The sequence below is a fragment of the Pteronotus mesoamericanus genome, unplaced genomic scaffold, assembly GCF_021234165.1.
Source record: "Pteronotus mesoamericanus isolate MK-2021 breed Mesoamerican mustached bat unplaced genomic scaffold, CSHL_Meso_final scaffold_54, whole genome shotgun sequence".
Classification (NCBI taxonomy): domain Eukaryota; kingdom Metazoa; phylum Chordata; class Mammalia; order Chiroptera; family Mormoopidae; genus Pteronotus; species Pteronotus mesoamericanus.
In genome coordinates this window covers 77,063,246-77,077,472 of record NW_026555321.1, presented here as the reverse complement: position 1 = coordinate 77,077,472, position 14,227 = coordinate 77,063,246, and the positions used below count along the sequence as shown (strand labels likewise).

The window sequence follows — 14,227 nt, the reverse complement described above, 5'->3', positions numbered from 1 at the left end:
TGAACATATTGTCAATTTACCTTGATTTCCTACATGTTTAAAGATTTATTTTTTGAATTTTGCTTTAGCATTTGTAATTTCTAAATAAAACAAAAAGTTCAAAAGAGGAGAAAATGTTAATATACTGGTAGATACATACATGTAAATCTTTAAAACAACTGCTTGCATGAATGACAACTCTGCTTTGTATTTGACCTTTTTCATTGAAGTATTTAAATAATTGCACTTTGTTTCACAATTAGGTTTAAAAAATTGTTCCTTAAACTCGTTGTTGTTGTGTTATGATTTAAAATTGTTTCTTATTTTTCAGATTTTTGCATAACAGCAAGCTATCTAACATCCCAGCTGGGAGCTTTCTCATCTGAATTCATTAAAGAGACTGTAAGTGAAAGCAAATACATAAACACAAAAATCTTATGAAATTCTCCAAAATAACTAAATTCCAAACAAAGACTTGCATTTGTTTTCTTTTGACGTGAAAGCTCATTGCAGTTATAGGGTGTTAGAGAGAAAATGATGTTGTTAACTGCAGAGTGATAGAGGACACAGATATACCGAGCTTTCATGTATTCTCTTAGAAGTGAATTTCAAAAGGAATACTGACAATAGAAGTTTTCCTCGGTTCTCAGTAATTTCTTTGTTGGGCAAATCTAAAGACTCCCAAGACTTCCTTTAACTTTTATTAAAAAAAGAGATGTGAGAAGTTCCAAAGAAAGCCTAACTCCTCCGGTCAGGCTTCAGAAGTTTTCCCTCGTCGCACATGTGGTTACCAGTACAGTTCATTTCCTTCTATATTAAATGAAACAACTAAAATCCCAATCCCGATTCTCTCATAATCTCCCTTTGCCTTGCTTTTCTGTTTACGTGAATCACTCTCCTTTACTTTGATCTGTCTTTTCACCCTGATCTTTGTGTATTCTCCTGCCTTATTGATATTTTCCTTTTATTTTTTTGATATTTATTTTCCCTCAGAATGCACTGAAGTAAGTTCCAGTTACCAGGTAAAGGTCAGATGTCCTGCTTCCACCTGTTGGCTGGAGAGCACATAGTAGAAAAATCAGAAAGGTATATCTTTTACTTATTATCGAGGCCGGTTTGTTGTTGTTGCCATTCGGAGGTTGTATACCAAGATCCTGGTCCATGTGCAAGGGAATGTTAGAATACATAAAAATCAGAATACTTAAGAAAATAAATTTATGTTCAATCAGTGCCTGGAGATATTGCTGGTAATATTTGCATTTAAAATGTCATGAATGATGATGAGAACAAATGATCCAGTTCTAGTTCATTTTTTTTTTCAAGTTTATAGTCTTTATTTATTTGGGCAATTTTCATAGCAGATGCATGTGATGCTGCTTAATAGTCTATTCCCTTCTGGCTTTTCTCTTTGTGCTCAAACCCACAAAGTCCTTGTTTAACTGCCAAAGTTTTCTTATCAAAACTTGTTGCACTATAGCAATTTGAAATAATACACATATCCTTTTGTTTGTTTGTTTGTTTGGGATTCTTTACATGAACTTCACTTTCGGAATAGTCTTAGGTTCACAGAAAAATTTAGCAGAAATTATTGAAATTTCTCATATATCCGCCTGCCCCGACACATGCACAGCCTCCTCTACTATCAACATTCCCTACCAGAGTGGTACATTTGTTAACAAATGATGAACTTACATTGATACACCATAATCACTCAAAGTCCATAATTTATTTTATGGTTCACTCTTGGTGTTGTAAATTATGTTTGGATAAATGTATAATGACCTGTATCCATCATGGTAGTACTATACAAAGTATTTTCACTGCTGTAATAATCCTCTATGCTCCACCTACTGAGTGCATTAATGTTGAATAGATCTGTTTTTTAACCAAATAGATGATAAAATTAATCAGTCACTGAAAAGGAAATGTATTAAAGGATCTTTTTGTTACAATGTGCAAGAGACAATTCCAGATATGGACTTTTGTAAAATGGTATTGTTTCCAGTTATAGCTGGACATTTGGTATTTAAAAAAAGAAAAGGTTTTTTTTCCTTTAAGTTTTTTTAAAATCCTTCCTCTATCCTTCAGTGATCTCCAACCTTTTTGGCAGCAGGGTCCGATTTCTAGGAGAACAATTTTTCCATGGATGGGGGCTGTGGGGATGGTTTCAGGATGATTGGAGTGCAGTACAATCAAGATTATACCCTTTTGTGCAGCCAGGTTTGTAACAAACCTGGGCTGGTAACTTTCTGGAACCTGGAGGTTGGGGACCCCAACTATAGGTAAAACTTAAAATATGTGGAACACATGCTTACTGATATCTTTGTGTCGTGGAGGTTTACAAGAGAAAATAAGTCATCTGGGGTAACTGCATGAATCATACACAAGCACATTTACAAGACTTCTTTGAGCAATGAAGTCTCTACTCTTTCTTTTAAGTAATTCTCTATGAAAAAGTTAAAAAAACACCAAAGATAAAGAAAATTGACAAACCTTTAACCAGAATCATCAAGAAAAAAAGAGAGAGGATCCAAATAAATAAAATCAGATATGAAAGAGGAGAAATTACAACCAATGTCATAGAAATACAAAGGGTTATAAGAAATTACTAGGAACAATATGCTAAGAAATTTGAAAACCTGGGTGAAATGGACAAATTTCTAAAAACATACAGTCTTCCAAAATTGAATCAAGAAGCATCAGAAAGCCTGAATAGACTGATAACAGCTAGTGATATTGAAGTACTAATTAAAAAACTGGAACACAAAAGCCCTGGACCAGACGGCTTCACCAGAGAATTTTATAAAACATTTAGGGAAGAGCTAAAACCTATCCTGCTCAATCTATTACAGAAAATACAAGAAGAGGGAAGACTCCCAGAGTCTTTCTATGATGCCAGCATCACTCTAATTCCAAAACCAGATAAAGACACAACAAAGAAAACTACAGGCACATATGGCTGCTGAACAAAGATGCTACATTCTTCAACAAATATTGGCAAACTGGATCCAACAATACATTACAAAGATCATATAACATGATGAAGTGGGATTTATACTGGGATGCAAGTATGGTACAATATTCACAAATCAATAAACACAGTAAGTCACATAAACAAAATGAAAAAAATCACATGATCATATCAATAGATGCCGAGAAAACATTTGATAAAGTACAGCACCCATTTATGATAAAAACACTTAACAGAATGGGAGTAGAGGGAGTATATCTCAACATAATAAAGGCCATATATGAGAAACTTATAGCCAACATCATAGTCAATGGGAAGAAAACTGAAAGCTTTATCCCTTAGATCAGGCACAAGACAAGAGTGTTCTCTTTCACCACCTCTATTCAACATAGCCCTAGCCACTGCAATAAAACAAGAAAAAGAAATAAAAAGCATCCAAATTGGAAAGAAGGAAGTAAAACAGTTTTGTTTGCAGATTACATGACAGTGTACATAGAAAACTCTACAGAATCCACCAAAAATTAGTCGACCTAATAAGTGAATTTGGCAAAATGGTAGGATACAAGGTCAATATTCAGAAATTGAAGGCATTTTTGTATACCAGTGATGAAATATCAGAAACAGAAATTAGAGAAAAATCACATTTACTATAGCAACAAGAAAAATAAAGTACCTAGGTATAAACTTAACCAAGGAGGTTAAAGTCCTATACTCAGGAAACTACAGAACAGTGAATAAAGAAATTAAGGAAGACATAAATAAATGGAAACATATACTGTGTTAATGGATTTGAAGAATTAATATCATTAAACTACCCAAAAACATACTACCCCAAAACAATTTATAGATTCAACACTATCCTTACTAAAATACCAATGACATATTTCATAGATATACACTAAATATTCCAAAATTTATATGGAAACATAAATGATCCTGAAGAGCTCCAGGAATTTTGAGAAAGAAGAACAAAGTTAGAGGGATCACAATACCAGACATCAAACTATATTACAAGGCCACTGTAATCAAAACAGTCTGGTACTGATATAACAACAGGGACATAGATCAATGGAACAGAATAGAGAACCCAGAAATAAATCTAAGTCTCTATGGTCAATTAATATTTGACAAAAGGGGCAAAGGCATAATATGGAATAAAGATAATCTCTTCAACAAATGGTGTGGGGAGATCTGGACAGCTATATGCAAAAAAATAAATAAATAATAAATAAAAGAAATTAGACCCCCAACTTACACCATACACAAAAATAAACTCCATATAGATAAAAGGCTTAAATATAAGTCACGACACCATAAAAATCTTCGAGGAGAATATAGGCAGGAAAATTGCAGATTTTTCATGCAGCAATGTTTTCACCGATATGTCCCTTAGAGCAAGGGATATAAGGGAAAGAATAAGCAAATGGGACTACAACAAATTAAAACTTCTTCACAACTAAAAAAATCGTCAGCAAAACAAAAAGGGAACCAGCTGTATGGGAAAATGTATTTGCCAATGGTACCTTGGAGAGGAGTTTGAGCTCCAAAATATATAAAGAACTCACACAACTCCACTCCAGGAACACAATCAATCCAATTAAAAAATGGGCTAAGGACTAGAACAGACACTTCTCCAAGGAGGACATACATAGGACCCAGAGACATATGAAAGGATGCTTAACATCAGTAGTCATCAGAGAGATGCAAATTAAAACCACAATGAGATACCACTTCACACCGGTCAAAATGGCCATCATAAATAAATCAACAAACAAGTGCTGGTGAAGCTGTGGTGAAATGGGAACCCTAGTCCACTGTTGGTGGGAGTGCAGACTGATGCAGTCACTGTCGAAAACAGTATGGAATTTCCTCAGAAAACTAAAAATGGAACTGCCTTTTGACTCAGCAATTTCACTGCTGATATTATACCCTAGGAGCCATGAAACACCAATTCAAAAGAAGCTGTGCACCCCCATGTTCACAGCAGCATTATTTACAATTGCCAAGTGTTGGAAACAGCCTAAGTACTCATCAGTAAATGAGTGTATCAAAACACTGTGGCACTTTTACCCAATGGAATGCTACACAGCAGGAAGAAAGATGGAAATCCTACCCTTTGTGAGGGTATGCATGGATCTGGAGAGCATTATGCTAAGTGAAATAAGTCAGGCAGTGAAAGACAAATACCATATGATCTCATCTATAAGTGGGACCTTATCAACAAAACAAACAAGCGATCTAAAAAGAACCAGAGACATGGAAATAAAAAACGTACTGACAGTAACTGGGGTGGGGCAGGGAGGGTGGATAATTTGGGAAAGAAGGGGAAGGGTCAAATCAAGGAACATGTACAATGGACCCATGGACAAGGTCAACGGGGTTAGAATCATCTTTACAAATGGGATTGGGTTGGGCCGGGGAGAGGAATGGGGGGAAAATGGGGACAACTCTAACTGAACAAGAATAAAAAAACGATTTCATCAAAAAGATTCAAAATAGAATTTAATAGTCCCTTGTAACAGTTGTAATTCTTGCCTGCATGCATAAGCGTCTGGATTATGATGCTCTAGTTTGTGACTGTGATTTAACATGGCTGGGGGAATTTATGCAAAATTATAATTCAGGCTGCTGCCAGGTGTGAATACCCCAGAAGGCTCCATCCACACTCCATAGTTTCAGTGACAGAAGAAGAATTCAATCGTGGTATGCAATATTTTCTGCATCTATAAAACTTTAATGCAGAACATAAGTAAAACTACCTATAGCTCTTTGTCAACAATATCTTAGAATTCTATAATTCTGTATTTTTTAAAAAAATATACTACTAATTATTTTGTTACAGAGGGTCCTTGAGTTATTTTGAGCCTCAAGGTGTGGAGGTAACAAAGGAAATACTATTTCTCTTGCTGGGCTGAGATGACTTAGAAATGAAACATATAAATACTGAGCATGGGCATGTGTTGCAATTCTCTTTCTAATTTCAGTGATCTTTTTGTCTTACTTTACCTCATTTATCTAAAGATGAAATTTCCAAAATTATCAGAGTTTCTTAGAGATAAAATATATTTAATTTTACTTCTTTACTTGCTAAAGGTATGCAGGGGATTTAAAAATTGCATATTTCTTGACATAAATGATTATGAAACTGACAAATAATTTTATATTATTTTTAGAAGGAATATTAGAATTAATAACAAACCATTATGTTTTAAAATTGAAATATAATTTAATATAATGTCACCTTAATTATTTTAGGTTCAAAATGATATTTTATGTTGTCAGTTTTATATAGTAAATCAGTATAGGATTATGTATGTGAATTGTCAAAAAAAGGTATTCAAGATTATTTAAAGTATTAGTATTTATTTATCATTGAACTATTTGACAAAATGCAGAACATATGTGTTCAAAAACTTGTGAATATAAAATTAATTAGTAATAATAAACCTTTAAAAAGATGAAATAAACCTGACAAAAAGAAATTAGAAGACAATATAAAATAGATAATAAAATGAATTCTGTATTTAACACTTAATTCAATGATAGTATTTAAACAATTACCGTATTATTAATTACATTATTGGTAATAAGAATGATTCACATGTATCTCCTCCATTCTTGCACACATTTTATTGATTTTCTTGACATGTGTATAATCAGCTCTGAATTTTTATCTTCTTATTTATAAAATATTCTAAGAGGTATTAAAAATGGTTGATGTGTTTTTTATATATAATTTAGGTTTCTAGTTTAGTCACAATCTAAGACATGCTTGTAAAATGTGGCTTTAATTCTTGCCAAAAACTAATAAGTATAGGTTAAAAATAGCTTGGAAAGAAGGCAGTTATAAATACTATTAAATTTGGAATCTAGCCCAAGAGAAAAACTTCAATTAAAAGAAGACTTTAATTGATTTCCATTTAAAGTTTGTTCAAGGGTACTTGAAAAACAGAAATTGATGCTTGCAATGTCTTAAAGCTGCTTGCTTGGACTTTTTACAGTACAAATTCAGTCATTATGTGTTCAAGGTTACAAAGGTACTGACTAATGTAAAGTGAAAAATCATATTGCCTGATGGAATGTATGACATAAAGGTTTTAATTATAGTGATGAAAGAAGGTAAGATGCATTTAACAGGAAACAAAGAAATTGAAAGAAGGGTTAAAAATAAAGAAAGGTGAGATATAGGTGGAAATATCTGTTAAAGTATTAATTCATATAGAAAAATTAAAAATAAAAGAATAATTTATGCCAAGAAATTTAATATCAAGTTCTAACTTCTTGACTATTTGTTATTGAATAATTTTCTATTAAAAGATAATACAAATAGTGAAAGTACATGAAACATATAGTATAGCAAATAATTTGAAACAAACAAATATAAACCAAGTTAAGAAAAAAATACTGTCAATTAATTAGAAGCACTAGGTATCCCTTCCTTTATACGGGCAGGGGTGTCCAACCTGTGGCTCACAGGCCACATGCAACCCAAAATGGCTATGAATGCAGACCAACTCAAAATTGGAAATTTACTTAAAACATGAGATTTTTTTTTCTGATTACATGTCCCAATGTATTTAAGGTGTGTCCCAAGACAACTCTTCTTCCAGTATGACCCAGAAATACCAAAAGGTTGGACACCCCAGTATCCTATTTTCTTCCCCTGGAGATAACATCTGTCCTGACTTTAGGATCTTTGGAGAAGTGAGTTAAAAACTGATTAAACCAAGCACAGGTAGAATTAAAGCATTAAAATGTAGATTTAGTGAAGTAAGGTAGGTTTCAGAATGGTTAAGAGACATGGAGTCTAAAATGCAAAGACCTGGAACATATTTAGTAAGAAAGGTTAGAAATTATGAGCTGGAAGCAGTGTTTAGGGATATAACAACTAACAATGTTCCAGACATTAAAAAAATAATAATCATGAGATTTCAGACTGACTCGTATTAATTTTCAGAAGGTTTTAAAAAGAAATCTATACCTGGTGCATTATGATTGGAATGTTGAAAACCAGAGATAAAAAGCTTTTATTTCAAGATAATTTTCAGATTCTCTTCAAATGCCCAGCTCAAAATGACAAATTTGTATCAGCTACAAGGTATGAAATATATTTAAAGTGTTAAGGAAAAGTTGGTTTCTTTCAACTTTAGGTCAACTTAATTATCTGACAAGTTAAAATAAAGACATTTTTAGACAAAGAATTGAGTCTTACTCAGGAATATTTGTTAAAAATAAAATACAGACTACAAATAGATGTGCTTCAGTAAGTAGGCAATTGGATCCACAGGGAAGATGTGATCTGCAAGAAGCAAAAGTAAATAAACTACTTTTAAACATGTTGGTAAAAAAGAATAAACTGAGATTGTTAAATATAATACTGATCAAGTTTAAAGTAAGAGAGAAGTAAAATATTAGACATGCTAACTAAAGAATTGTGAGGAAAGAGGACATAATTAAATTATTTTCCATGCCTCATTTTTGAAGTGGAGAGTACTACTAATTTTGAAATTAGATCAGTCAAGAAGGCCTGTTAAAATTATGGTAAAATACTAAAAATTAACTAACAGAATATAACTTTCATACTAGGGGAAGGGAAATACTGTATGACTCTGACAAAGGAGAAGAAATAGACTAAAAAGGCAAAGAAAGAAATGGCATGGAAAGAAAGAAAACAAAATACCTCATCAGAAATAAATCAAAGTACATCAGTGAAAACAAATGTAGAGATTTAAATAACCTATTGAGAAACATAAAATTGGTTAAAAAAACACCCAGCAAGTGCTACTTATGAAGCACACCTAAACCATTATAACACTGATTGGAAGTTAAACAGACATAACCTCTGAATTATACTAATCAAAATGAAAGTGCTACAGAAATATTAATATCAGATTGGAAGATGGTGACAAGGTAGGTAGGAGCAGAACCTACTTCCTTGTGTACCCAAACTGGAACACCTAGCTGATCTTCTAAAGAACTGAGTGAACAGCCAATGAAATCTTAGCTTATTTGAAGTTTGGAAGCCAAAGACTGCCGAGGACGTTTAAGAACAGATGGTAAGGAGGTTTTGCAGGCCTACAGAAAGGTCCCCTGGCCCTGTTCCAGGGACTGTGACTGCTGCAGGACCCCTGGAGGAGAGCCAGGATAGCAATTATAACTTGGCAGCTCCTGCCCCTCCCAGAGCAGGGAAACCACAGATCTGAGCCAGTAGAGACCTGGTCACTTGAAATCGCTGTTGGGGGATAAACACCTAGTGGGAGACACACAGCAGGCAGCGTTCCCTAGCTGGAACTGTGGTGGCTAGCTGGGACAGTACCAGAGAAATTGAGGAGCCTGGTGACACCAGGAGATGGGAGATGATATGGGCCGCGACTGACGAAGATACAGATTGTCTCAGGACTGGTCAGAGAGTTGGGCTGTGTGAAAAGCCCGGCGCTTGTTATGAAAGGCAGTCCACAACCAAGAGGAATTCACTAAAAAAAAAAATGCTCTAACCCACTGTGCAAAGACCTCTTGCTCACAGTGGCAAGGCCAGCAAAGAAGGAGGGGCAGGGTATGATTTGCTCCCACTCAAGATGCTTTAAGGACTGATCAAAGTAGGGCAACCGGGGCTCAGGGAGGTAGAAGTCCCCAAACAGACTTAATTTAATAGGGGAACTTAACTGCTCTGAAGGAATTTTGTGTGCAGGCAGAGCCCAAGCCAGTAAAGAGTAAGGAAGAAGTGTGTGAGTTGCTCCCACTCTGCACCTCAGGGCCTAATCAAAGGATGCACAATGAAGCAGATTAAAGGCACTGACATGGCGCATACGGCCAGTGTGTGGGCTGCGCAGTGCTCTGAGGACTTGAGCTGGAGGCTGGGAACCTGAGAATATTGTAGCCCAATACCAGCCCTCATCCTTGAAGATCCAGGAGAAAGTTAAAAAAAAAAAAAAAAATCCCCGCCCTACTCAGTCTGCAGCATCCAAGAAGACCAGCGGAACCCTCTTGGTGAGTTTAAAGTTAGCAGGAGGTTCTTAAAAAATTTTTTGTTCTCTCTTTTTTTTTCTTGCAAGTTTAAGACAGTAAGACCTGGAGCTGTGAAAGGACCAAAGACAGATCCAGGAAAAAATCAGAAGGCTAATGCCAACAACTGAGAAAAATTTCACTTTCCTCTTCTTCAGAACTTGCATTTTTTTTTGTTATTTTTATATTATATTACATTATATTATATACTTTTTAAAATTTCTTTTCCTTCCATTTTGTTTTCTTTGTTTTGTTTGTTTGGCTTCATTGTCTGACTGGTTTTCTTGTTCTTCCTTTAATTTTGCTTTTTAATTTTTCTTCTGTCACTGCACTCATATTCCAGTAACACACTACTCTTGGTCTTTTACTTTTTATTCTTCTTATTCAGATTATATATTTCTTCTCATATTGTTCCAAATCCCACATAGCACCCTTCCTTGGTCTTGGTCCATTTTGCTATCTTCCTGAGCTTTATTACTGTTGTGGTTAACTTTATTCTGTCCCCACACTACCCCAGATTTCTATCCCTTACTCTCACTCTATCTCACCATCTAACCCCACATAAGAGCTCTGCTTTCTGGAGTCAGCTCACATTCTTTTTCCCCTCTAATAGAAGTCTTATCTCTTTTTCACCTTTTATAAATAAAAAGTGGCTAGTTGGGTGAATTATCATGGTTATTGCTGTACTTCTCCAAGGATCTCCTATTTGTTCTCTACTTGTTGGTACTTTAAATCCCATAGAATAATCACTGTTTACTCCATTTCACCTTCAGCCTGCCCCTGATCACATACAAGATAATGTGGAGTTGTGAATACCAGTAAACCCACTAAAGGAGATAACCCACCAACAAAGGAGCCACCAGCAAGAGAAACACAAGCACAAGAAAGCCCACACAAATGGAAGAAAGGGAAACCTCAGATCATCCAGACAAAGAGACCAAAGAAACCACACAACTAAGTCCCACAGAACTACTACCTCAGAATTTCACCTTACAAAGATAGCTGGCAAAGCAGAGCATCAGGAACCATAGAAACAAACTAAAAGAGTCATCTGAAATGGAGAGACAAAGAAAGAACCTGCAGTTGAAAGGAATGGAAAACTCCCTAGTAAAAGAACTAAATGAAATGAAGTAAACTATCAGATATATAATTCACAAGAATGTTTATAAGGATGCTCAAGAAACTCACAGACAACTACAGGGAATGGAGTGAGAACTACAACAGTATGAAAAAGGAAACAGACTTTAAAGAAAAAGCAAGGAGAAATGAAAAATACAATTTATGAAATAAAAAATACACTGCAAGGAATTACAAGCAGTCTGAATGAAGGAGACTGAATTAGTGAGCTGGAGGACAAGGTAGAAAGAAATACCCAGATAGAGAAGATGCACGAAAAAAAGACTAAAAAAGTATAAGGATACCTTAAGGGAACTGAAAGACAACATATAACAAAACAACATTTGAATCATAAGATGACCAAAAAGAAAGAAAAGGAGCAAGGGATAGAAATGCTGTTTCAAAAAATAATGACAGAAATCTTCTGAACCAGGAGAAGGAAAAAACTATGCAAGTTCAGGAAGCACAGAGAGTCCCAAGCAAAAATGAATCCAAAGAGGCCCACTCCAAGACACATTGTAATTAAAATGTGAAGTTTTAAAGACAAAGAGAGAATCTTAAAAGCAGCAAGGGAGAAACAAGAATTAACATACAAGGGAGCCCTGATAAGGCTAGCAGCTGACTTCTCAACAGAAACACTACAAGTTAGAAGGGAATGACAAGAAATATTCCAAGGAATGAGAAAGCAAATCCTGCAAACAATACTACTCTACCCAGCAAGGCTCTCAATTAAAATGGAAAGTGAAATAACAAATTTCCCCGACGAAAGAAGCTGAAAGAATACATCTCCAATAATCCAGCACTGCAAGAAATGCTACAGAGACTGCTTTAAGATGAGGAAGAAACAGAGTGAGAAAGCAACAGAGGTACATGGGGAAAAAATGAATAAGTACCTATCAAAAATAACCTTAAATATTAATGATTAAATGTTCCAATCAAAAGACATAATGTAGCTGAATGGATAAGAACACATCACCCGCACATATGCTGCCTACACGGGACCCACCTCAGGAAAAAAGACCTGCAGGGACCAAAAGTGAAGGGTTTGACAGAAAACTTCCCGAACCAGGAAAAGGAAAATAACTGTGCAAGTTCAGGAAGCACAGATGGTTCCAATCAAGATGAACCCAAAGAGACCTACTCCAAGACATATCATAATTAAAATTCCAAGTTTTAATATTCCAAGCAAATGAACAGGGGAAAAAATTGGGGTAGCAATACTTATATCAGAAAAAATAGACTTTGAAACAAAAAAGTGATAAAAAGAGATACTGAAAGACACTTCATGATACTCAAGAGAAGAATCCATCAAGAAGACATAAACATTGTAAACCTATATGCACCCAACATAGGAACACCCAAATATATAAGGAAAATCCTTGTAGACTTCAAGAAAGATATAGACAGGAACACACTGATAGTAGGGGATTTTCCACCCCACTGTCAACAACGGATAGATCTTCCAAACAAAATATCAAAGAGGATGTTGTGGCATTGAACCATGTCCTAGATCAAATGGACTTAACTGACATATATATAGAACCTTTCATCCCAAAGAAGCAAAATACACATTCTTTTCAAATGCACGTGGAAGATTTTCAAAGATAAACCACATGATAGGATACAAAACAAGCCTCAACAAATTCAATAAAATTGAAATCATCAAACATTTTCTCAGACCACAGGCTCTGAAACTAGAAATCAACCTCAAGGAAAAAATTCAAAAACATTCAGACTTATGGAGACTGAATAGCATGCTATTAAACAATGAATGGATTAATAATGAGGTCAAAGAGGGAATCAAAAAGTTTCTGGAAACAAATAAAAATGAACACACAACAGTCCAAAACTTATGGGATACAGCAAAGGCAGTCCTGAAAGGGAAGTTCACAGCAATACAGGCCTGCCTAAAGAAGATAGAAACGTTTCAAATAAACAACCTAACCCTACATCTGAACTGGAGAAAAAACAACAAATGAAGCCCAGAGCGAGTAGAAGGAAGGAAATAACCAAGATCAGAGCAGAATTAAATGACATAGAGGCTAAAAGAACAATTCAAAGTATCAATAAATCCAGGAACTGGTTCTTTTAAAGGACAAACAAAATCAACAGGCTTTAAGCAGACTCATCAAGAATAAAAGGGAGAGGACCCAAATAAATAATAACAGAAATGAAAGAGGAGAAATAACAACTGATATCACAGAAATAAAAAGGGTTGTAAAAAACTACTACAAACAACTATATGCCAAGAAATTGGAAAACCTGGGTGAATTGGACAAATGCCTAAAGAAGTATAATCTTCCAAAACTGAATGAAGGAAAAGCAAAAAGCCTGAAAGACCAATAACAGCTGGTGAAATTGAGGCAGTAATCAAAAAACTTTTGGCACACAAATACTTGACTGGATGGTTTCACAGGAGAATTTTACAAAAACATTTAAGGAAGAGCTAACACCTATCTTTCCCAGACTGTTCCAAAAAATAAAAAAATTAAAGAAGAAGGAAGACTTTCAAACTCTTTTTATGAATCCAGCATCATTCTGATCCCAAAACCAGATAAAGACACAACAAAGAAAGAAAACTACAGGCCAATATTGCTGATGAACATAGACGTTAAAATTCTCTAGAAAATATTGGCAAACTGTATCCAGCAATACATTAAAAAGATCATCTACCATGATCAAGTGGGATTCATCCCAGGGATGCAAGGATGGTACAATATTCACAAATCAATAAACATAATATGTCACATAAAAAAAAAAAGACCTTTCATCACATGATCCTATCAATAGATGCGAAAAAAGCATTTGATAAGGTACAGCATCCATTTATGATAAAAACACTCAGTAAAGTGGGAGTAGAGGTAGCATGCCTCAACATAATAAAGGCCATATATGAGAAACCTACAGCTAATATTATATTCAATGGGCAAAAACTAAAATTTTTCCCACCAAAATCAGGAACAAAGATGTCCACTTTCACCACTTCTATTCAATATAGTATTGGAAGTCCTAGCCACGGTGATCAGACAAAAAAAATAAGTAAAAGGCATCCAAATTGGACAGGAGGAAGTAAAACTGTTACCATTTGTAGATCATATGATAGTGTGCATAGAAAACCCTATAGACTCTACAAAAAATCTACTCGATCTAATAAGTGAA

At 34.8% G+C, this 14,227-nt stretch overlaps 1 protein-coding gene across 1 annotated transcript in view; it reads left to right on the top strand.

Annotated features, from left to right (window-relative positions):
• Positions 1-14,227, top strand: part of PXDNL (peroxidasin like) — a 354,687-nt gene that overhangs the window by 302,682 nt on the left and 37,778 nt on the right. The window contains 4 exon segments of the mRNA XM_054595292.1: positions 311-354; positions 357-385; positions 5,499-5,566; positions 5,568-5,653. Of these exon segments, the coding sequence (XP_054451267.1) occupies positions 311-354; positions 357-385; positions 5,499-5,566; positions 5,568-5,653 (227 nt within the window).